The sequence below is a fragment of the Myzus persicae genome, unplaced genomic scaffold (genome assembly GCF_001856785.1).
Source record: "Myzus persicae strain clone G006 unplaced genomic scaffold, MPER_G0061.0, whole genome shotgun sequence".
In the NCBI taxonomy this organism is placed as follows: Eukaryota; Metazoa; Arthropoda; class Insecta; order Hemiptera; family Aphididae; genus Myzus; species Myzus persicae.
The window spans coordinates 306896-332331 of record NW_019102076.1 but is presented as its reverse complement, the minus strand read 5'-3'; the positions used below and the strand labels follow the sequence as shown (position 1 = coordinate 332331).

Here is a 25436-nt window from a genome sequence, read left to right as displayed (position 1 = left end):
AAACATGCCCACCCACATTATTTTCTTTACTTATGGACTTATTGGAGTTGTGAGTTTTTAGATTTTTAAGTATACTGGAGGACCACATTTTCAAACACTTAGATTATTTCATACCATTTAAGGAATATTCTGGGCTATCTACAATATTAATTTTTTCAAATGAGCATCACCCTCTTCCTCTGTACATTTTTAAACACATTTTATTTATTCATACATTTTAATTTATGGTGGTGTAAGAGACACATACATAATATTGCGTACCTGTTGTATGTATTTTATTATTATGTACCTACACTATTTCGTTATTTTCTTTTTTTAAAGTTATATTAATAATTTATGTTTGAAAAATAAATACTATAATATACACTATACTATAAGTATTATATAGTGACTATAGAAATAAATGCACAATATTTAGGCTATAGTTATTGTCTACTAGTACGTACAACTGTTTTAACTGTTTAGAAAACATTTGTGTTCATTAACTACCGACATAATATTATAATATACAGCCATATAGGTAAATTCCGACGTAAAATATAAAATATAATTTGAAATTTGATAATACAAATTAATAATAATATTATATGAGATGGTCAAGAATCTTGATCGATGATCTCCATACGAACATAATATGTAGGTAGGTATATCGCAATATCCTGCGATACACTGTTACATAAAACCAGCAGATCAAAACTGTCAATAATACCTGTTTGGCAATTTAAAATTAGGATGCATCAAATGCCAATAAGTAAGTCTAGAGAGCGGCATATACAAGAAGATATAATATACCTACCTATACTCTTCTATAGGCTCTCTAAGTAAGTCACTTCGAGGTTGGTGCAGCGTACAAAGGTAAAATCATGTAAAAAAAATAATAATATGACTCGCCAAGTTTAATCATCGTTTATTACAGTTTGTCCTTTGATAAAATGAGTATTCGGCACATAGACTAGGTATTGTACGTTTTCCTTACATAGGATTAAAAGAAAAAATTGTTTTCAAAATTAAAACAAAGCAAGAATACTGATATTATAAATTATAATAAGTTATGTGGTTTGGTAAGCTACCAACATAAATACAAACATTGACACTTTACAGACCAATATGATTCAATTTCCGTTAGGTAGTTATATCTACTTAAGAAATTTGGAGCACTTGGCCCAAAGAATGTTTGTGCCTATACCCTAGTTGTTCAGCGAGAGAACACTTCTATTCTGCACATCATCACACAACACCCTAGCATCAAGACCGGTTCCACTAAAGAAGGGTGTGGCGTGGGGATGCGCAGAAGAACCGATTTTCGCTGAGCCTAGGCGTATTCTAGACAGCGAGTATAGTATAACTTAAAGAATAGAATTAATAAATAACTAAACATGCATATATTTGAATTGTATTTGTTTAAATAGAAATTAAACTTTACTGTAGTCAATTATAATTATTATAATTAAATTTATGTAGGTATATCAATGGTTTTGTACTCTGTTGGTGTTATAATTTATTGGTACCTACATGTGTTTTTTTATAGATTTATTGATAGAATGCTAAACGCATAGTTGTTAAACATTGGTTTTAAAAAATATGTCCTCGTATAATATATTGGGGTTTCTTATTTTAATCTTAAACACGAATACCTATGTGTGTTGTAACGGTTAACTATAACTGACGCCATGTGAATTGGTATTGGAAGTATTCGGACCTACTTTACTACAATAGTTAGTTACAGTAATTAATTTTAGATTTAAACATTCACTTTCTTCGAGGTGTTTTTTTATATCACACAAATTGAATATAATGGAATAAATATGTAGGCACACTTGTATTATTCACACGGTTTCGGGTTTAAAGATATTGTATTCTATTTTTTGGTTTTTGTTCTTTATGTTTTTTATGTTTATAATTTAATTTTTATGTTTAAACTTATGCTTTTAAAATGTTAGTCCTTTGTCTGTAAAACAATTTTTAAATTCCAACTAAAGCTGCAATTATTGTATTTTACAATTTATTTTACTCTAAGATACGAATGTTTGATATGTTTGTAAAATAACTACTTTTTTTAGTAAATGTAATATTCAATATTTTACAAATATTTTAGGTACCCGTTTAAAAAAATTCTACATTCAATAGCTATTGTTTTTTTATCAGAAAAGTATACACTGTATTTTTGGTATTATTAATTTTTATTTATACTTGCAAAATAGTTTTGGAAAATGTTCATTATCACTTTATTATTTATAGTTATACATAGAGCTAGGATTTCAATGACCTAAAAATTACCCGAAAATTACCTAAAAACTATAAAAATGAACTTAAAAATTACTAAAAATGTACTTAGATTAGCAAAAAAATGGAATTCTAAAGTAAACATTATTATTAATTATTAATTATTATTCGTTCATTTTTTATATTACACAAATAAAGGTAAAAATTTGTTTTAAGACGTAAATTAAATAAATATATTCAATTTTGAGTTGACTTGTGAGTTTAATTATGTTAGGTACTTTTTCGATTCATACCCACATAGCCGAATCCCAATTCATCGATAACACAGTTTGCCAACAAATATACCAGTTTTAAAATATTTTTAATATTATTTTAATATTATTTTATCAATAAAGTTTCAATTTTCCCAATTTGAAGACAGGTGATCATAATTTTATCGAAAACGGGTATAACAGCGATGATAGTATCATGGTATGTTGTCGATATAAATTCAAAGATGATATTTTTATAAGGGTACTATAGGTACTAATTGAAATTACCTGTACAACACATATTAAAAAAACTTAAAATAAACAACAATTAATTTAAATACACAAAAATAACAGATCCATAGCTATTTCTGATAAAGAAAAAGCAAACCTTTTTGGCCAACATTTCTCTAACATTTTCAAACCTTGTACTGATATACATCCCAACACTGAACACCTTGAAAACATCAACTCATTTATAAACAGTCTTCTTTCGATGTCACTTCCAGCAAAACATAGTTCACCCTGCAAGTGAAATTAAATTTCTAATAAATAAATTAAAAGAAAAAAAAACACCCAGTTATGATCTTATTACCAAAAAAATTCTAAATAAAAAGTCTCCTCATAACTTACATCTTTAATTCCATTTTACAGGTTTCTTACATTCCATCAATATGGAAATTATCAACAATAATTGTTATTTCTAAGCCCAACAAACCCAAGAATGAAATCACGTCTTATAGCCCTATAAGCTTACTACCAACTTTTGCCAAATTATTTGAAAAAATCATAAGATTAAGATTAAGACCAATACTTCAAACCTTCAACATAATTCCACATTCCCAATTTGGCTTCAGAACGAGCCACTCCACTGCACATCAAATTCACAGACTAACTGATCAAATTTCATCCTCATTTGAAAAAAAGCAATATTGCCCGAGAGTGTTTTTAGATGTAGCCCAGGCATTCGACCGAGTATGGCACACGGGTCTACTCTTTAAACTAAAAATGTTCTTACCTGCCCCGTATTTTTTGATAATTTGTTCATATTTAGAAAACCGTACTTACATAGTCCGGTTTGGTAACTCTGTATCGTCATTCTACCCAATTAAAGTAGGAGTTCCCCTAAGGTAGTGTAACCTTTCTCCTGATTTTACACGGTTGACATTCCTAAAACCCCAAATACTGTTATGGCCATCTATGCCGACGACCCTGAAATTCTCTCACCCGATATAATGATCCTGTAGAAACAGTACATTTTTTACAAACACATTTAAATTTAATAGACAAATGGTCATCCATCAGGAAAATCAAGATTAATCCTGACAAATCAATTTATGTCCCATTTACACTAAAAAAGTTCATACCTCTTCCCCTCTATTTTTAAGGAATACCAATCCCAATATCCTCAGAAGTAAAATACCTCGGTGTCCTAATTGACAAAAGACTGACCTGGGGTCCTCATATCAAGTCAAAAAGAAAGATTCTTAATAGTCAACTCCACTTACTTCGCCCAATTCTGAAATCAAAATTACCCTTCCACACAAAAATAATAATCCTTATTACGGCCTATCTGGGCTTATGCAATACAAATCTGGGGATGCGCTAAACCATCTCGAATACGTACCCTCCAAGTCTTCCAATCTATCACTCTCCGAATTATCTCTTCAGCTCTCTGGCACGTATCAAATTCTACACTTCAAAATGACTTCAAAATAGAAACAGTGAATCAATTAGCCACAAAACATTATAAAAAATTTCACTCTAAATTACAATGTCACTTTAACCCTTTAATCGCTGAACTTGCTTCCAACTCACTTCCTAGTAATCTCCCACGCTGTCTAAAGGTGTTGTGATTTATTAAATGATTGATGGTTCAAACCATTTACTTTTAATTTAATTTATGTTAAGTTAATAATTAATAAATAAATAAAATAACGTTAGGTTCAATGAATGGCCTCCCTCCTCATGTGTTCAAATTTAAAAAAAATGTATGTGTTAAAATTTGCTTATCATGCCTTGTAGCATAGATTGTAAATATTATTTTTAAATAAAAAAAAAATATACAAAATGAACGTAATAATTGTAAAAATGAGATTAAAAATGCAATAAAATGCATTTAACACAAAAAATGAAAAATACAAATTACACATTCTAAATTGTTATGCCACGAAACAAATTTAGTTTTTGGTTAGACTTGTATAGGACTTATGGAAAAAAAAATGGAAAAGTCATCAAAATCCAAGCTCTAGTGAAAAATAATAAATCAGTGGCCCTAGATTGCCTACACAAAGCGCCGTCTGTCATTTGTATTTTAATATTAGATAGTACTTTCCAGTGTTTTTTTATTTTAATACTTTCGGAAAAATTTATTTTTAACTCATAAAAATTACTGTTTTGGGACATTAGTGTTATAAAACTAATAATTATATATCTATAAATATATACATATATATATATATATATAAATATATACATATGTATAAAAATATATTTAAATGATAGCACAGCGAAAAGTCCATTAAAGAAACTTCTATTTAAAATACCTAACCAAATTAGAACCTATAATATATGTAATTCTATCTAAAAAATTTCTGTTAGATAAAATACATTTTTTTTTGTCTATGAGACTGCAATATACAATTTCCACTTAATTAATAAATAGTATTTGGGGATAAATTCAAGAAATTAGTGTGTGGTGGGTACCTTCTTAGAAAAAATGTTATCACATTATTTATTTGTGAAATATTAAGTTTCTTACAAAAAGTTTTGTACGTATTCAAATATTTTTTGAACTTCATCAAATATATTAAATGATACATTGATAGATACCTACCTACCATTTACGATTTATCAATTTAATTAATATCATTTTGCGAGTTAGGTCTAGAGCTCAAATTTAAATGTAATAAACACAAGAAAATGCTTTTAAATACGACATAATTTACTTATATCAAGTAATTACAAACTTTACAAAATGACCTTAAAAGTTATTTTTAAAATTAGGTTTCAGATTTCAGCAGACTATTGTGCAGCCACTGACGGTTTTGTCTAGTACATGCGCGATGCGCCACATAGGTAAAAACATAGGTTGGTTACAAAAATAAACAGCACCTTTTTATTTTATTTTTATGGTACATTTTTGTCAAAATTCATCTGTTCTTATGAAATATATGAAAGATGTGGGTATCCAAGTTAAAAAATTCACTGAACATTCTAATAAATGCTCTTAAAATAAAAGTTTCATAGAATTTTGTGCTAGAAACTCCATATTTTGACTTTCAGAAAAAAAATTGGTATCTGCATTTAAGTCCATACCTTAGTTATAACCTATACATATAACTTTGTAAACTAGTCACACAATTATAAAATATAAAATATTAGTATACATTACCTATTATTTATTTATCTTAAATTGTAACAGGAGCACTGATTCACATTCAAATATTCAATATTAATTATTTCTTTTATCGATATATTTTAATAATTAACTGTTGTCTAATAATTTATAAAATAAAAGTAATGTTATTTTAAAACAAACTAAATATAATTTATTACATGTTAATATAACATTTCTAATGTTATATCTTATCTGGTATCATATAAATCTTAAAATGTTTTTTCTCCGTCCTACAAAGGTGTAGCATAGCCAATTTACGCTCAACAAATCACATTTAATTCCGTTAGTTTAAAAATTAGAGTGAATAAACTTATTATGAAACTTGATGATAAGAACATTATCTGTGTTCCTATGTTGGCTTTTACAATAGTTCAATTGTTTAGTGAGTTAAGACTTCTATACGCATAACATGCTAACAAATTGAACTTAAATAAAAAACAACATGAGTATGATTAAAAATAACATGTACACCTACCACAAATTGTATTTTTAAATATCATACACGTTATATAGGTACCTACTACCTATCTATTACAAAGTCATTATTTCACCTGATATGTGCTTTTCCTAAGTAGTTTGTAATTATTGCCTATATGAATATGACACAACTTTTCAACAAATATTGAGAATATTTTTCTTTATACCTAATAGCATTGTATCTTGTGTTATATTTTTAAATTTAAATTTGTTGTAAGTATTTATCAAATAAACAATTTGACATTCGGATGATTGTATGAACTAATAACCTCCTAAAAAACAAGATTAGCTACTTGAATTTGGATTTTATTTTAAGGACTTTCTAATAAATTAAATAGCTAAATTATGATACATAGTTGGTGTTAAATATATTTTAATATTTGATACTATATTACTTCAACACTCGCAGACTTGCAGTAGGTACATTAAATTTAAATGCATGAAAATATGATTTTCAATTGTAATACTCAACTTATTTTGTTATGAAAATATATTGTAAAAACTTTACCGATTTTAAGATCCATATTTGGTACATTACAATTTACACGTTTACACATAATACACAAGGGACAAGGCTGGGCAAGTGAACTAATTTTCTTAGTCGTTTAAGTTAAATGTTATCTGATAGTGTTGTTTTTGAACTTAGAAATTAGGGCTTGGATGAGAATATAATTTTATATTAAGTTATATTTATATAAGTTATTTCTATAACTATTTAAATCCAGATACAGTGTATACTGCATTCAAAACTTCAACATAATATAATAACTATAAATAATAGATATATTTACAATTTATTTTTATTTATAAAATTAATATTATACATAACATTAACTATGGGAATTATATTAAGAAAAGAATACTATATAATTAATTAACTGATACTAATTGTATACTAATTGTATAACCTGAACAAATTTGAACTTGTTAAGTTAGAAATTAGAAATTAATTCTTTATGCTATTTAGTTAAAAGTAATTATATTTTTTACTCGTTAGTCATTAATGCACAGCCTTGCTAATACCTTTGTAATAGTTGACTTTGTGAACAATTTATACTTATGAATTCACTGATAAATTTTGCAACCATAGAATCTTTGATAAATCTATAAATATTAGTTAATACTTCTATGTCAGAGTTTGCATGAAATTTGTTATTCATTTAATGCTTCAATAAAACATAGTGGACCAATAATCATGGGCCACTAAAATACTAAATCATGTTTAAGGGACAATTAGCTCACTACTGATTGATTAGATGCTTAGTGATTTTTCATACAATCTGGCACTAGTCACTAAATAAAATGTTCTCTAGTTTTAATCCATTATTAGAAATTAGCTCAAGCACATTGCTTTTTTAGGAGAGTAAAAAAAAGGTAATATACTCAAAGCCATTACACTATTTTTATACATATGCATTATGTATATATATTATTAATTTTTTTCAAAAAGTGAAGAAGAAAATGAAATTAACGAAAATCCAAAAATGAAAAGTAGCAAAGTAACTAACTTTTTACTTTTTTTAATGACATTTTACAGCAATTTATCATCAATAATGATTACGAACTTTTTCTTATTATTTAGACTTTTACAATTAAATATATTAGTAAAATGTCTATATTAATTACAAATAACATTACATTATCTGACTGTAATTGTCTTCAGCACTTTCTGATCTGTTTTCTCTCTCTAACCCATGTACAATAACTAGCATCTTGTAGAACCAACATTGAATTGTTAGCTTTAGCAACTGGGTTTCCAAATTCGTGGTTCATGGACCCTTGAGAATCCGCAAAATTGTCTGTAAATATTAAAAAATGTAAATATTATTTTTTGTATTTTTGTTAAGGAGTCTGCAATCAGTTTTTCAATCTCTAAGGAAGCCATCATATCAAAATTTGTAGAAAATTAGGGTATTAAGTGATCGACCAATTTTCAAATTTAGAAAATTATATGAGTTTCTAGTTTCTACATTAGACTTTTTTAATGATATTTCCATTATTTTGCATGTCACGAGTATATAAAATATTACGAATAAAAAATGATCAAATATCAATTTAAAATTTAAATACTGTAAAAATGCCAAGATACACACATAATATTTTTAACTTAAAGTTTCATAGTATGTCAAATCACTCAGTACTAAAGCTAATGGCACAATATTGGTTTTGCAGGATGTAATTTGCGATATTGTTCATGGGCCAGGGAGAGAAAACCAATTACAATTACATCCTTTTAAAATATTTATTATGCTGATTGTAAATACTTACACTTAAAACACATCAACAGTTTGACCAATATTTCTAAAAATAAATAAAAATAAAACAAATGAAATTAGTAAATTGTAAATATAAATTGAATACAGCTTAATAATTAATGATTGTAAATGGTGGATTGCATATCAGTAAAATAAAAAAGGAAAATAATGACTCGCATAATAAAATTAGAAACAATAATTTAAGCATACAATTTAAATATAAATTACCCATTGATTGTGTTATCTTGATGGATTTTTCAGGAAAAAAATAGCTTACTTGTAGCTATAGATCATATTAAATTATCATCAATAAGGATTATAATAGTAATTGTAAAAGTAGTTACTTTTTACATTAGATATCACAAATGTAGTGGACAATTACAAATAGCTTAAGCTTCACAGGTAGACAGTGTTACTGGAGTGTCAAAATTATGTATAGAAACAGACCACAAAGTGGGATCAAGGAAAAAATTGATTTAGATTATTTAAGTCTAAAAGTAAACAATAAACTTCATAATACAACTAAAAAAAAAACATACAAACGTATTATTATTAAAATTAAAATTGTATTTAATTATGAATGTAAATGTTTTACTAGGATTAAAATATTACAATTGAAAATGAAATAAAATAAGTTTATTATTTTACCATAATTTTACATTTATGAATACAAGGTTATTAGTTTTAAATTTTAACACAAAGCAGACTACTAAGAAAAGTTAAGATTTTAACGTTTTTTTACTCGTAATACAATAAAATAAATATTACATCAAATAAATAAAACATAAATTCTTGAAAGAAGTAATTATGTTTATTGGTAACTACCAGTTTCAATTAAAAGCCATCTTCAGATTTAAATTGTATAGTAATATGTTAAATACACATATAATAATTTTTATCACAAAATAATTGAAGTACATTTTATTTCTTATATATTATTTATTTTATTGTTAACACTGCTCTAGGAACCTTTAGTAAAATGTTTAATTTACTTTCTTTATGAGTGTAAAATCAAATTTTAAGTTTTTATCATTTTCGATATTCTAAAAACTTTAAAGGTGTCTTCTCTGATAAAAATGTTAAACAAGAATTATTATCTTATGAAAAATAACTTGAAAATTCATTTTGGTTGGGATGTAAGCTTAACAGTAAGTTTAACAAGCTAATATTATATACGGTGCATTATTGATTATTTGTTATAACAATATAATTAATAATTTCAATAATTATTATGGTGCAATTGTAATTGTAATTACAATATATGTATGAGTGTGCGCTCATGCTACACATGTGTAAGAATTAGACGTAATAATACAATATCATATGTTATATCATGTATAAAAACTAACATTGCAACATAATTGACAACAATATTATTAATTTTTAGTTTTGTTGAAATAATGAAAATTTTTACTTGACACATGAATATAATTCCATGTACTCATATTCTTAAATATTTAGATGATATTTTTTAAAAGATCACTCCAGGCCGATTTGTACGTAGAAGTACCAATAATTAGTGTTAACAATGAAAAACATATGCATGTGGTATTTCACCATCACAGTACTTTCAATATGCTATCTACTATATTTTCAGATTTACTATCTAGTATGCTACATATAGAAAATGTTTTTCAAAATTATGAGACTACTATGATATTGTGTGTGGAGAGGGGGAAGTATGACATAGAATGAACCAAAATCAAGAAAATTAATTATATCAAATGGTCACTATTATTTTAAAAAAACAAATCTTTTTTTCCAGTGTTCCAGGCAAGGAAAAATAATACAATATATTGTTAAATAAAATAAATGTATTGACCTGTTATACTTTGACGTAATAATATTGCATATATCACAAAAATATTGTATAATGTAGAATAAGCATACATAAGGGTAATAACTGATTATGGATAGAAATACTTGGAATATATAAGAAATTAGATAACATATTGAAGAAGTACTATATAAGAATATATTTAAACTGTTTCTTTTATCATTGAACTAAATTAATAATATTAACAAATAAATTAAGGGCCCAATTTTCAATTGCATCCAAGAAAAATTTCAAAATGCTTGTGACGATAATACTTTTTAAATAAAAAAGATTGTTTATATATATATATATATATATATTCTGTTTAACTTATAAGTTATAAGAATTAAGACATGCATATTTTATAAATATTGAAGTTAATACTTCAAAGAATATTAACACCGATACTTTTTTTTACAAATAATAAAGACTAGTTGAAACATAAATATATTTCATAACTACATGAAGTAGTAAAAAAGCGAGTTATTATCTCTTTAATCTTTGAAAACCCATACGTACATTCTATAATTATAAATATATAATATCAACAAATGTAACCAGAGCAGATTTTATTTATTGGATTCCATACTAGTTTGTTAAAAATTAAGAAATAAATAAATAAGGAATACAAGATATATTATCTATAAGATCTACAAAAATATAATGTAAGAACTAAAGATAAAGGCTATAAGTAGTGATTGGAAACAATTTAAACTAAAAAGTGAAATATTATAAATTGGACACAATAAAATATATTAAATAAAAATGATATACTAGAACCTTAAAATGCAATAATTCTACCCATGAAAGAGATTTGAATCTATAATGTTTTAAGTTTAACTCCATAAAGAAAATCAACCATGTTAAATATTTTAAAAACAAATAAAATGTTTTTTAGAATTTTCTTCAGACTTTCAAAAATTAGAAGATTTCTTAAAGATAATTAAATAAATAAAAAAAAATGAAGATGGGTAGGACAAAACATTAGTAAGAATATCAATAATTGGCGGATTTGGGAACAATTAGCATTCAGTAAGGAGCAAACTTGGTCCTGTCTGCTTTGGTTTTTTCGCCTGAAGGACTGCGGTTTCTCTGGAAATAATTTTTCGGGCGATGGACACCCGTGGTCTGTATCGGAGGGGATTGATTGGCGCCAGATAAGGCTCCCAAGAGGTCGGTTAGGCCGCCAAGAGCAGATAAGCTGGATAGGGCATTAATGGCACCCGGCTTGGCAAATAGTTGAGCCAATGGGATGGCGGACGACAAAGGAGATGCGGCCACTGTTGGAGGAGTGGGCAAGGTTGAGCTGGACCCATCATCAGGACTAGAGGATGAGTTTGCCCCCTCAAGATTGGCTTTCTGCAATTCCACACTAGAGAAGAAATTGGGATTAGTGATAAAAAAAGGACATATAATACAATACGAGGGATTTAATGATAACACTAGGATTCTCAACTATGATCCCATGAATATTGTCTTAAACATAATAATAAAGTTGTACCTCATTTCAATTAAGTACTTGGCCACTGAAATAGAATCTTTGTTTCCTGTAATTGTTATGTGACGATCCTCATTTTCACCATTTTCATGAGTTCCTTCACCTTTAGCTATATGCACTAAAGCACCACTTATTTGTCTATATAAAATACATACACACGATATATTTACTATTTATTATTATTATTATTTTTAAATATATCAATTAATTTCAAATGTTACCATTAATATGATCAATATCTAAATCAAGATCTTATTCATAAAAACTATTTATTTTAACTGATAGTATAAAGATTTGTTTTTAAATTGGTTGTCTTCTAATGTAGATAAACTAGCATGATTTTATAATTTTAAGCTTTAATGAATAGTGAGTAAGAATTTTAAATGAAAATTTACCGAACAAATAATTTCATAATAAAAATATCAACTTAAGAAATCAAAGTGTTGAAAATTATACTCACAGTAACAATGTATTATAACCAGACTGATTAATGTTTTATTATATATATATATATACAACACAAGACTAATCTATTCAAGAAAATAAATGTATCTAAAACATCTTTAAAAGGTAAATCTTAATAAAACCCACCATAAACCTATCAGTGATTATTATACAACATTCATTTTTACATAGAGTAGGATACTATGTTTGATAAAACTTACCGTATTTCTGCGATTTTACTTCCTCGTCTGCCAATGACACATCCAATTAAATCATTAGGTACAGTCATAGATATTGTCTCAGTGTTTGAATTAGAATTTTGATTTTTATGTTCTCCACTACCATTTCGGTTTTGACGATTACCTGTTCTCAACTGACTTCCAGCCAATGCAGCTAAGGCTGAAATATAATTAAATTGAATAAAAAATTATAAAAAGGTAGACTGGTTTGTCACATTAAAAAATCTCTATCTACTTTACTATTTCTAATTAAAATTGAAAACTCAAGTTCCCAAAAAAAGTTTTTCAAGTATGCATGCATTTTAATAAGCTATCCAAAATATACATAATATACTATTCACTGCAAATTAATTAAGATATGGCTCAGATACATAAACTGTCTGTGTTTCCAATGCTAAGAAGAACAGTAATAGATATAAGGTAGTCAAAGATATTAATAGTATCGTTTTTATTTTTTGGATATCATTAATTTAAAATAAAGGAAAAACTGAAATAGCTCTGTTGTAGGTTGGTTTTTGGTTTACCTCATTATTGAGTAGTTTACTGTAATGGAAGTGTTGAATTTGATTTTAATGATAGTAAGAATAACTAATGAGAAATCTTGTAATAAATGTTTATGCCTTAAGTTGCATAATAACAATTTTTAACCATAAAATAATTTGCAAACTTTAGTGATTTTGTTAAAGAAAAGTAAATTATTTTAATCAGCTGCCTCCCCAAAGTTGTACTACACAATTCAATATAAAACCAAGTTTTTTCATTACAATTCAAAATTTAAAAACACTAGTACATACCAGCTGGATTGATACCTCCAGTGGACGCAGTTCCTAATCCAAGAGCTGCAAGACTAGCCAGAGGATTAGTGCGTTGTCTTCCAAACTAAAACAGTGTTATAATAGTTAATCAAAATGTACATTATTAATAGATTTTAATTAGTAATAAACTAATAAGAAACTTACATCATTACCAACTGCACTACTAGCAAATCCTGAAGTCTTACTACGAGGATCATAAGGGATTGTTGCACTACGTGGCGGGGACTGAAAAGTTATAAATTATTTTAGATATTTCATATTATCTTAGAACATACAGTAATTTCTGTAACTAAAATATACTGATATTCAAGTTAACACAAAAATAAAACAATGTTAAGACCTATATAATAATACAGTAATCTTAATAACTAAAATCTCAAGGAGAATAAAAATAAATTCAACTTATGCATTTTTCAGGTTATATTCTTCAAATACAACTAATAAACACTTTAAGGGACAAACAAATAAATAAAAGTTTGATTTAAGTTTTTTGAGTTATTGTGATTAATTGATTTTCAGAATATAATTACGTCTTCATATTCTTATTATTACTATTTTATAAAAAAAACTGTCCAAATACCAACAGAACTTAATTTTAATATGTCAAATAAGTAATTTATGACTTATCCATAGAAAAACTCTTTTGAGCATCAAATAGTTTACTTGTCTTACTCATTTGCCTAATAGAAATAACACTGATTCAAAAATCAAAAACATCTCACTCAGTGTCCTATAAATTGAAATACTTTAGTATTATTAATATTTAATATCTATAGAAAATTTTATATCACGTGTATCCACCAGTACACCATACGTCAACTATTTAATTTACTTAATGCTTGAAATAAATATTTTATTTTTTCTTACATCTAATAGGACGTTGCACACTTGATAAACACATTGAGATATTGTGCCCGTAGTACCAGTAATTGAAACTAGACGTTCAGTTGAATTGGGTAACATGTCTGATGCCACTTGTATGGCAGCTCCACTTGATTCTCTAATTTCTTTTATTTTACATCCACCTTTACCAATTATGAAACCACATTGAGATGCTGGCACAATAAGCTTAAAAGTCAAAGGCGCTTTTGGGCCATTCCAATCACCATTTTGTCTTTCAAAAAACTAAAAAAATAGTAAAATGTAATTTTAAAATCTATATTTACATTAAAATTCTTACTTCTTCGACTTTAAGTCCAATAAGCTCGGTAGCTTTACAAATTGCATTTGTAGTTCCAGTAATGGTCACAATACGTTCTGGAGTTGATCCATCAGAGATTAAAACTCTAGCACCAGACTAAAAAAATATTAAATTATTTTAATAATATTAACAGGTTGAACAATTTCTTTAATTATTTACCTGGTCTCTTATATTTTTTACAGTTTCACCTCCTTTACCAATAACATTTCCGACTTCCTAAAGTGGAAAAAAAATGAAAGTTATCATAAAAATGTATATACCCGGTACATGCATATGATATAAAATTAAGTGCACACATTTAATTAACATTTAGCTACAATTTTGAACTGTTTGTATGTAATGCTTTTTTGGCAAATATTGTCAGTAAAAAAAAAAAAATTATAAATATTTTATAAGTTAATCCATGTTGCCTTTTGTTTATGTTAAATAGACTGCCAAAATGGTAAAAACATATTAAAATTAAAAGAGAAAAAATAATAAAATTTGAATCATAAATCATAATCTAAGATCATCCTTAAGAGTCAACTATACTATAATACACATGCTTATGTAGTCTCGGTCATATGCTTACATAAAACATTTAGATTTTGAAAGTTTTGTTCAATGGGTAATAGGTTAGGTAACATACTTTGTACTACTAAACAAGAACTGTGTATAACATCTTGCATCAATGTAGGCTGTCTTAAGGAAAAAATAAAATAATCTATACATACATTTTTGATCCTGCTGCCCTGCATTACAGTACATACGAGTAATTGATTAATCCAAAGGGCCATCTACGTTGTTACGATTTTCATTTACTCATTGCTTGTCTAGTAGTATAAAGTTAGGTAGCTTTATTAAGTACATTTACCAATATGGAAATATTATCAAACCTAGGACAATAAAGGTAGGCTGTACCCTGTCAGTGGTTATATCCAATATTATACTTTTATAGTATTACCTATAAAATATTCTAGATAATCTTCAAAATAATGAGAAAAAAGAGACATAAAAGTACAGATAATGTTATCGTCTTTAAGTTTAATAATATATTAAAAACAAAACTATTAAAATATATAATGTAAATAGATAGACAACAAATGCATGTGTAGCACCCTCTTAAATAATACAAAAATGAAATAATATACAACATACTCGGCCATGAAATAGAATCCGTATGGTCAGATTGACATCGTTGTAATCATTGAAACTTGATCCATTGGAACTTTGCTGTACGTTTTCCATTTTTTACCTTAACATACATCAAAAGTTTTTACTATATACTGTTCTTATATTTTCTGTTATTAATTAGGTAAATATAAAAACATTGAACCGCCAGGTCAAAACACTAAGACAGGTACAGACAACAAGTATCAACTGCCTATATGATAAACTTAATACATAGGCAGTAATGCAATATCCTAATTGAACAGTGAACACAATACGTACCTACGATCGCTGCAAATTGAAGTTTGGTATCATTAATTGGTAATTACTCGAGTATATTTCATGAGTAAAATAATTCGAGATTTATTATTAATGAATTATGATAATAATAGGTAATTATGTGATATTATAAATTATAATATTTTGATAGATGCACGATACATTATGAACCATGGAGTAACATTGTAGTAGGTAATATGGAATAGACGCGAGGGATAGCGCAGTGTTACCGTTTATAAAAAAAATAATACTCCCCCAGGTCCCTCCCACAAACAAATGGTTTAAAAAACTACCTACATATCTAGTAGTTATATCATCACGAAAAAATATTATAGTACATAGCTACATGTCAATATATAAAATTAACTATCAATTATTATAAAATTAACAAAAAAAAATGCACGTTCAATTTTTAATTTGTACACAAATCACGATCTAAGGGCTAAGATATTATTGAATGTTTATGAAACTGCTGATTAAAACCATAGATTGTAGATACTTTGTTCAATGAATAACGTAAGACGTAACAGTTATGAACTTAATTAGAGTAAATTCGATTTGATTATACATTTTTGTTTAAATAAAATAAGGTATACTCAAATTGTGAACCGTGAAATATTTATATTTATTTTTGGCCCACGACATCAAAAAAGTCCGACCCGGCCTGGCGCCTGCTATATATTTTGTATGAATCGATTTAGTTATCTATCTCCGGGCGGGATTTTTGAATTTTCATAAATCGGAACCTCAAGAGAGTTGATGCGTTAATCGTGACAGATGCCCAACGACATGAAAACAATTTAAATTTAGTCAAGGATCGTAGTTGATACATCATACATGATGCCTTTAAAACCATCGAAATGTCGAATAATTGCTATATAATAGACTACCTATACTTAGTCCTAGAGATTGGTTAAATAGTAAATTTGCCCGAGATAATTGGGCAATGTGTTTAATACAATGGTATGAAAGGATAATTATTTAGGGTTATTATTGAAAGTAAAATACTAAAATCATTTACCTGAAACTTGTGAAGTCGTTGGAGGTGTTATTTTACAGCAACCAGTAATGATGTATATTATAAAGGTTTGTAGGTACGATTTGCTGTTTTTGGTACTTTTCTGTAGAATAGACCAGGAGACGATGTGATGGAATATTGTCTATACAACAACTTTATGAGTATTATGTTCAATCATCTATCGTGCATTGATGGTCGGAGACGATGATTGCGAAACAGCCATACAATAGCCAATAGGTAGTGTTATTACCGGTATAATGTGATTAATGATATGCGATTTGCAACTACTGATTATAATTACGAAGCCGCCTGAAGTTCAGACTTTGTCGACTCTGAAGTCTGAACTCTGAATTGCCAAAATGCCAATATTGGATGGCGATGTGATTATGGCGTTTAGTGATAACTGATTAGTGATAATGTTGAGTTTAGACCACGGTTGTACAATGTACATACATTTCAACCATGGTTTAACATAGAGCAGACACGTTCGTGGATTCACATCTCTTTGTGTCGTGTAGTGTTTTTAATACAAAATTTCTACAAGTTGGATATACTCAACTTACTGTACACGACATGGCGAGCTGTGAACCCCCTTAAAATTCTTTGCTGTGATTGGTTGGATAGGTAAGGTTACCAAATGATTAACCACGTTACCGAGTTGTCAGAGTAGTTTCCACAGACATCTATGTTATACTATATATATATAGTATAAATATTTATAGTATTTTCCGATTATCTTTACTATAATATTAATTTAATATTTTATTAGCATTTATCTCAGAAACCGTCTATCGTGTACTAAGAAATTATTGACGAAATTAATAATTAATAGTTGAAGTATACTTATTCTATATATTTTTTAAGTTACCCATGTGGTATGATCAAAACTATGCCCTCTCTATTGAAAACTGAAATGACGCTATACAGAGGTCAGAGAGAACAGTCAGTACCTATCTATAATATTTTCAATTGTGATCCTGTAAGTAAAATAAAGTTGATACATTTGATGGATGCACTTTAAATAATTAAAATCGGTGTCCCGATATTGCTCATAATATATTTTAATAACCAAAAAAAAGTAACTTGCCCAACACTGAATTTATTTAATTTCACAGTCTCGTACATAGGTAGATTAATGAGGATGTCAAATCATTGGGGAACAAATGCACTTTACCACCCCCTCACAATTTTTGGTTTTTTTTTTTGAACTTATAAGTTTATTATTAGTTATGGTTATAATATAACCATAACTAAAATTCTGACTGCACCATCGTTCTTAACTCCACTTTAGCCTTGTCATTGGTCGGTAGTACGACTTGTCCTTGTATGGTTTCTTATACAACACCAGCCGGCATCGCGAATCGGTCGGTTGTGACTTGTGACACGTCGGACACATCTACAGCGAAGGACACTAACCAACTCTTTCGCAGACAATATTCCACCGACCGTGCTCCGAACATATCTTTCGGTATAATGTATAAATGCATAATATATTATGCCAACGTATCAGTTGGTGGGAAATTGTCTGCGAAAGGGTTATTTCAATTAGGGTTAAGGTTTTGTCGACCAGTAGTGGTCTCCTTCGCTGCAGATGTGTCCGATGTGTCTCAACCGACCGATTCGCGATACCGACTGGTGTTGTATAAGAAACTATACAAGAACAAGTACTACCGACCAATGATTTTAATATCGTACTGCCTATAAAAAACAAATGTAGAAAAGCAGACTATGCAATTCCAAGTGTCATGTTTCTAAATCTTGTTCAAATAAATAGGTAATATTAAAATTATAATTTATTGTAAAAATAAAATTAAGATACTTGTTAATTTTTTTTTGTTATTTTATCAAAATATTCGTAATATTATGGTACATGAATAAAATTAATAATGATTGTTTTAAAAAAAAATCAACACTACAAATAGTTAATGATTATAATTTATAATAATAATAAAAAATAATGTTGGTTAGAAAAAAAAGGGGTGGTTTACATTGCCCGGTATTCCACATTGCCCGTAACATATATAGAGATACTGATATATTGATATACCTACTATATATCTATAAATATGCTTCTCTATATTTAATGAATACACTTATAGTTGTTGATACTTTGATAGGTTATTTTAAACAGCTCAAAGGGGTGGTGAGAGGGAGCATCCCGAAGAAAACCCTAGTTGAGCCACTGACATGGAAATATAACTGGTGTAATATTAAACGATATATATGCATTTTAATACTTTCCCATCTTAACACATAGGCGTGTCACTAAAATACTGCTTAAACCAAGTGTGCACACGCTGTGCGTAATGTATATAGTAAAGCGGGAAAAATAATATTCCAATAAGTTTATTGGCACTTGGCAGTATAGTGATGATTAATACTTATACCAGAGGTTCCCAAACTTCTTATTGTGCGACCCATTTTGAATTTTTTTTTAAATATAGCGACCCACAATATCAATGAATGACCTTTTTTTTTTTTACCATACAACAGAAAATTAAACTATTTTATTACATTTTATGTAATTACGAAAAAAATGTATAATAAGTATAATATATAGTATTTGACACGGCCGCTGGTAAACTCGTAATTGTCATACTCACAGATAAGGATTGACGATAAAACTGAATTTGAACTTTGAACATCAACGAAAAGTAATAGATGATTATATTTTTGTATTATTTAAAAAAATAGTGCGACCCACCAAAAGTATAATCGCGACCCACTTTTGGGTCGCGACCCACAGTTTGGGAACCTCTGACTTATACAATTTTACATAAAACACTCCTTAAATTAGAACTTTTATGTACGTGGCAAATAAAAATAGTTAAGTATTTATTTATATTTTTATTTTTTAATAAACAATGTAACATATTTATTTTTATTTATTCCCAAATAATTATGGGTATTTAACATATAATTTTCTGCCGGATTGAGAGCATCGTATTCAACAATATTTCAAGCTATGTTCGACGCGAATTCAAAAATTATTTCTTAAGATCCAGGATTAAGCGGTTTTCATAACATTCCTAACCAGGCTTTACAACTTGTCAGTATCATAATATTTCATTTCATTGATATTTGTGGGTGGTTAAATAGTTTATATCAGTTAGCATAATGTCTAATTTTGAACTTTTTAATTTCTTCATCACAATTGGGTATTATTCTTTTTTCAATCATTAATTACTGCTTATCCACTGTGTTTTGTAGTTTCTTGAAAGTCCCCAACAATTCGCGCGTACCCTCGTAGCTTTGTATATTTGTGAAAATTAAATTAAACTAAATTAAACTAAATCAAATACATTCACATTTTCTTCAAATTTATACAGTTCTAGAAAATATTACATTATACAGGATATTCATTAATTGGAGTCAGTAGCTCTAGTTCGCAGTATACATTGTAGGTATGTATTGTTGTGGAGTTTATGTTAATGTAATGTATGACTATAATAGCATAGAATATACATATTTTATAGAATAAACCGGGTGATTCTCTTATCACGAACCAGTCAATATCTCTGTAAGTATTAGGAATTTAAAATTTTTTTTTTTACTTTCTAGATTTTACTGTTAATTTTGATAATTTTAATTGCCTCCATTGATTAATAAAACATTATCAACTTTCGATTTTCGATTTTCAAATGGCAATACCTTAACGAAAATCAATATACATACTGAAAAAAATAATTTCAACGTGTACCTACAGAATTTAATTTAAGTAATCTGTTAGCGACTTATTACTGTTTAAATATTCATTCAATTTACTGCCGATGGGCAATTTATCAACAAACTAACAGTCAAAACCGGAAGTCGAAACGAAATTATATGTTTCAATTTAATGATCCAAACGGTAATATCGATAATAATTACTAATAAGTAATAATTACAAATTTCACTTTGTGCCTATACCCACTCACACCTGACCACCAAGTGTCTCTAGTAAACTCATAGGTAATATAAGAATAATGGATGGGTCATTTTTGCATACTACCATTCTGCACACAAATTACAACTCATGATTGAATCCGCCTCTCCAGTTGGCTTACACATTTGGAGAGAAAATTTAAATTATTAATAATACAACAATAATATGAATTACGATATGCAACAAATTGCATTTCATATAATATATAATATAATCATAATACATCATTGGTTTTCACCTTTGTATGGATCAATTTTGTATGTGTACCTACTTATTCAAAAATATGATATATATATATATATATATTTAAATAGTCAACTTAAATACGAACTGGTACTTATTTTTGTTATACTTAATCAACTATCATTAGATTGATTTATGAGGATGCTACTTCCAGTTGACAACTAACTAATGATAGTTGATAAAGTATAATAAAAATAAGTACCAGTTCGTATTTAAGTTGACTATTTAAATATATATATATATAAATATCATATTTTTGAATAAGTAAGTACACATACAAAATTGATCCATACAAAGGTGAAAACCAATGATGTATTATGATTATATTATATATTATTATATGAAATGCAATTTGTTGCATATCGTAATTCATATTATTGTTGTATTATTAATAATTTAATTTTTCTCTCCAAGCGGATTCAATCATGGGTTTTAATTTGTGTGCAGAATGGTAGTATGAAAAATGACTCATCCATTCTTATATTATCTATGAGTTTACTATAGACACTTGGTGGTCAGGTGTGAGTGGGTATAGGGCACAAAGTGAAATTTGTAATTACTACTTATTAGTAATTATTATCGATTATGACCGTTTGGATCATTAAATTGAGACATATAATTTCGTTTTGACTTCCGGTTTTGACTGTTAGGTTTGATAAATTGCCCATCGGCAGTAAATTGAATGAATATTTAAACAGTAATAAGTCGCTAACAGATTACTTAAATTAAATTCTGTAGGTACACGTTGAAATTATTTTTTTCAATATGTATATTGATTTTTGTTAAGGTATTGCCATTTGAAAATCGAAAGTTGATAATGTTTTATTAATCAATGGAGGCAATTAAAATTATCAAAATTAACAGTAAAATCTAGAAAGTAAAAAAAAAAATTTTAAATTCCTAATACTTACAGAGATATTGACTGGTTGGTGATAAGAGAATCACCCGGTTTATTCTATAAAATATGTTTATTCTATGCTATTATAGTCATACATTACATTAACATTACATTAACTCCACAACAATACATACCTACAATGTATACTGTGAACTAGAGCTACTGACTCCAATTAATGAATATCCTGATTAATGCAATATTTTCTAGAACTGTATAAATTTGAAGAAAATGTGAATGTATTTGATTTAGTTTAATTTAGTTTAATTTAATTTTCACAAATATACAAAGCTACGTGGGTACGCGCGAATTGTTGGGGACTTTCAAGAAACTACAAAACACAGTGGATAAGCAGTAATTAATGATTGAAAAAAGAATAATACCCAATTGTGATGAAGAAATTAAAAAGTTCAAAATTAGACATTATGCCAACTGATATAAACTATTTAACCACCCACAAATATCAATAAAAATGAAATATAATGAAACTGGCAAGTTGTAAAGTTTGGTTAGGAGTGTTATTAAAACCACTGAATCCTAGATCTTAAGAAATTATTTTTGAAGTTCTTACTTCGTTGTAGTCGGTCGCTTCTTGAAAATCCTCTCACTCGGTGGCCTTAGTTTGACGGATGCTAATATTTCGGTAGTAATCGGTATACGGCCATAAATGACTGGCGCCTTTTGATTAGGCCTGGCCTCCTCAGAGGAGCACGCTTCTACCGTTTCCTGACTACTATTCCGGAATGCTGGTGTGCCGGTCGTCATGGGTGGTGGTGGTGGAGGCGTTGGGGTCGGTACCGAGTGTGTAGGTTGAGTCCCTGGCATTGGATGTCCCCAGCACGGTGGTGGTGTTGATTGTTGGCAATAATGCATTTGGTTGCAATTTGTGCTAGGTTGATCCAGTCGGATTGAAATCCTAGTCTTTGATCTACTTCCTAAACGAATGTTAAATGTAAAAATAATGTTTAATACTATTATAGGTATTCCTATATATATTGTATCTAATATTACTTTTCATGGATGCCATCTCTATTCTCAGTAACATGAGTGTATCTAAAATTAAGGTATTTTTAGTTGAAATTTAATTTAATTACTTAAAAAACTAACCTTCAATAGATTTTAATCTCTGCTCCATAATATTTTCATTTTTATTTTCCTCGTTAATTTGAATGTCACATTCAGTTTCTGCATCATGTTTCTCGATAATCCGAGTACCATTTACAACCTCTGCATCATGTCTCTCAATAATGTCTATTTCACTTCCAGTTTCCGTGTCGAAGAACTCGTCAGTGTCATTATCACTGTCATCCTATTAATATAAATAGGTAGTAATACTACTTAGTTTGTATTGCAACTTAAGCAGTTGTTTATGTAGCATATAAACCTACATTATACTTCCTACCTTATAACAATATGGGGGACGAAGGGGCCGAGTTGATAACGCTTCGGTTGCAACGCGCACCGTCGCCGATTCGAACCTCGGTCACGGGCGGCACTTCTCTCCGGGCAGTCACCGGTGTCTAGAGAGAGAGGCCGCCCCCACCCGGGCATTTTTTTTAACTATTTGTAATTTGAATAGGTGGTCGGTAATCGACTTTTAAAGTGTGGCCTATTTGTGATTGGTGTTTGTAATACATGTTGCCTATCCATACGTATAATACGCAAATGCTATTCAATACTATGTGTTGGTCCTGAGAAGGGCTTCGTTACAACCATCTTGCATTTTAAGAATCTTTCTTAAAGTTATAAAACAACAAAAGTACTGTAATGGTGTTTTTTTAAAAGAAAAAATTAAATACTGAATCATATTTTAATACGGATTTAATCACCCTCATTGGTTAGGTCTTAGCCGTTTCCTATCTTAAATCTAGGCTACTCAAAGTAGTTAAAATACTCCAAGCTATTACACATTATAATATAATATATGTATTATATTTTGTTTACCTCCAAGTCCTCCGTTACTGATTTCTGTTCGTGATCGTCGTCGGATGTTTGATTGTAATTTGATAAAAGGCGACTTATCATTCCCACGACTCCGATAAAGCCAAATACCAGGCCCATCCAGAATTCTTCAGTCATTTTTAACAAATCGTTAAATACCAATATTCTTAAGGAACGGAATTATATTTTTACACAAATAATAGATACCTATATGCGTAGTTATGTATATAATACTAGCGGTCGCTCCACCGTTGCCCGGGCAAAGATTTATTGTTTTTTTTAAAATGTTTGTACAATATTCATACTGTGGTTTGGAAGCTTTTTGTGCCGTCGCATACCTAATGTTTTTTTTTTGTATGTAAAAAAGCGTAAAATCAAAAACCTGGCTTAAGTGTTTAGTAAGACAGCTATAGTCACCTCAAATAAAAATCGATTTACGTGCAATTCACTCATTATATAATCAATAGTTGTCCCACCTGATCTTGCTCAGCCCAAAGATTTGTATTTTTAGTAAATATTATCTTTGTAAAAAAATTCAAATCAAGTGTGAGATATCTGTTAGGAAGAGTCTAGTATCTGTTCGGATCAGTTACCGCACTTTCGAGTATACTCATATATTCTTTAAGCAGCGCACTTGGTGTAATTATTATCGTGTCAGCCTTACTCTCTCTCACTGTTTAAGATAGACTATCTTAAACTGTGATACGTACCAAGGTTTATGTGTGACTAACTGTCGCCTACCTATGTCGGCAAAGACATATTTTTTTATTTGATTTAGATTCTAGATAATATTCTTACCTAAACGTTTGATAATATCGTTGATTTTAATCATTTGAAGATAATATTTTAATTCACTCCACCACAACATCAAAACTAACATGTAACAGTACATTATTGAAAGCAGTGAACGAAAATTAGTAATTTCGTACGTTTTACAAAATGGAGACAACAAAATGCGTGGGCAGTGTCCTCTAATGTCGATGAAACATTTTTCACTTTGTCAAAATACTTGAAAATTAAACACAAGGTTCCTCGTGAGTTGTTAATGGTAAAATTAAAAAAAATGCTTAGCTTCTCCCAGAATAATTTTTTATGAGCGTATGTAGTTTAAATGTTGACAAGATTCGTGTAAACCACAAAAATGAAAAAAAAATTATTTTGAGTTAGATATTCATAAAAAATTTTATAACTAAGATTTAAAAATTGAGTACAAGATTTTCCTAAGTTTGTCTACCTTTGCAATGAAAAAATGTTTACCGGAAAGTCAAAATACATTTTTATGAGCGTTTGAAGTTATTTTTAAGATTATTAACACTGTAATAAATACGAATTTTAATGTTTATTATAATATGTATTATATAATACTATAA

The 25436-nt window shown here is 28.4% G+C and overlaps 2 protein-coding genes across 4 annotated transcripts; both read right to left on the bottom strand.

The window, feature by feature from the left end:
* Nucleotides 1–8000: 8000 nt before the first annotated feature.
* On the bottom strand, nt 8001–17470 carry LOC111031142 (poly(rC)-binding protein 3-like). 3 transcript variants are annotated; one of them, XM_022310965.1, is made up of 11 exons: nt 16048–16227; nt 15754–15850; nt 14776–14832; nt 14596–14712; nt 14283–14540; nt 13560–13640; nt 13395–13479; nt 12583–12760; nt 11921–12055; nt 8617–8649; nt 8001–8147 (listed from the first exon to the last, which is right to left on the bottom strand). In XM_022310965.1, the coding sequence occupies exons 2-10, from the start codon at nt 15841–15843 to the stop codon at nt 8619–8621; spliced, it is 1032 nt and encodes a 343-aa protein (XP_022166657.1). In that variant the 5' UTR covers nt 15844–15850; nt 16048–16227; the 3' UTR covers nt 8001–8147; nt 8617–8618. The 3 variants fall into 3 exon arrangements, with proteins under 3 accessions (XP_022166657.1, XP_022166656.1, XP_022166655.1); XM_022310964.1 differs by lacking the exons at nt 8001–8147; nt 8617–8649; nt 16048–16227 and adding exons at nt 10038–11791; nt 17066–17470; XM_022310963.1 differs by lacking the exons at nt 8001–8147; nt 8617–8649 and adding an exon at nt 10038–11791 and having other exon boundaries at nt 16048–16228.
* A 4561-nt stretch (nt 17471–22031) lies between these two features.
* Nucleotides 22032–24204, bottom strand: LOC111031143. Its single transcript, XM_022310966.1, has 4 exons — nt 24070–24204; nt 23233–23434; nt 23137–23178; nt 22032–23060 (listed from the first exon to the last, which is right to left on the bottom strand). The coding sequence occupies exons 1-4, from the start codon at nt 24202–24204 to the stop codon at nt 22693–22695; spliced, it is 747 nt and encodes a 248-aa protein (XP_022166658.1). The 3' UTR covers nt 22032–22692.
* Nucleotides 24205–25436: the final 1232 nt, after the last annotated feature.

Coding starts and splice junctions, on each gene's coding strand:
- LOC111031142 (XM_022310964.1), bottom strand. CDS start 15,843: ATGGAAAACGTACAGCAAAGTTCCAATGGATCAAGTTTCAATGATTAC. Junction 13,641..14,282: donor TGTGCAACGTCCTATTAGAT/GTAAGAAAAAAT, acceptor ATAACTTTTCAG/TCCCCGCCACGTAGTGCAAC. Junction 12,056..12,582: donor AGTAAAATCGCAGAAATACG/GTAAGTTTTATC, acceptor TATTTTATATAG/ACAAATAAGTGGTGCTTTAG.
- LOC111031143 (XM_022310966.1), bottom strand. CDS start 24,204: ATGACTGAAGAATTCTGGATGGGCCTGGTATTTGGCTTTATCGGAGTC. Junction 23,435..24,069: donor CAGTAACGGAGGACTTGGAG/GTAAACAAAATA, acceptor TTATATTAATAG/GATGACAGTGATAATGACAC. Junction 23,061..23,136: donor AGAGATGGCATCCATGAAAA/GTAATATTAGAT, acceptor ACATTCGTTTAG/GAAGTAGATCAAAGACTAGG.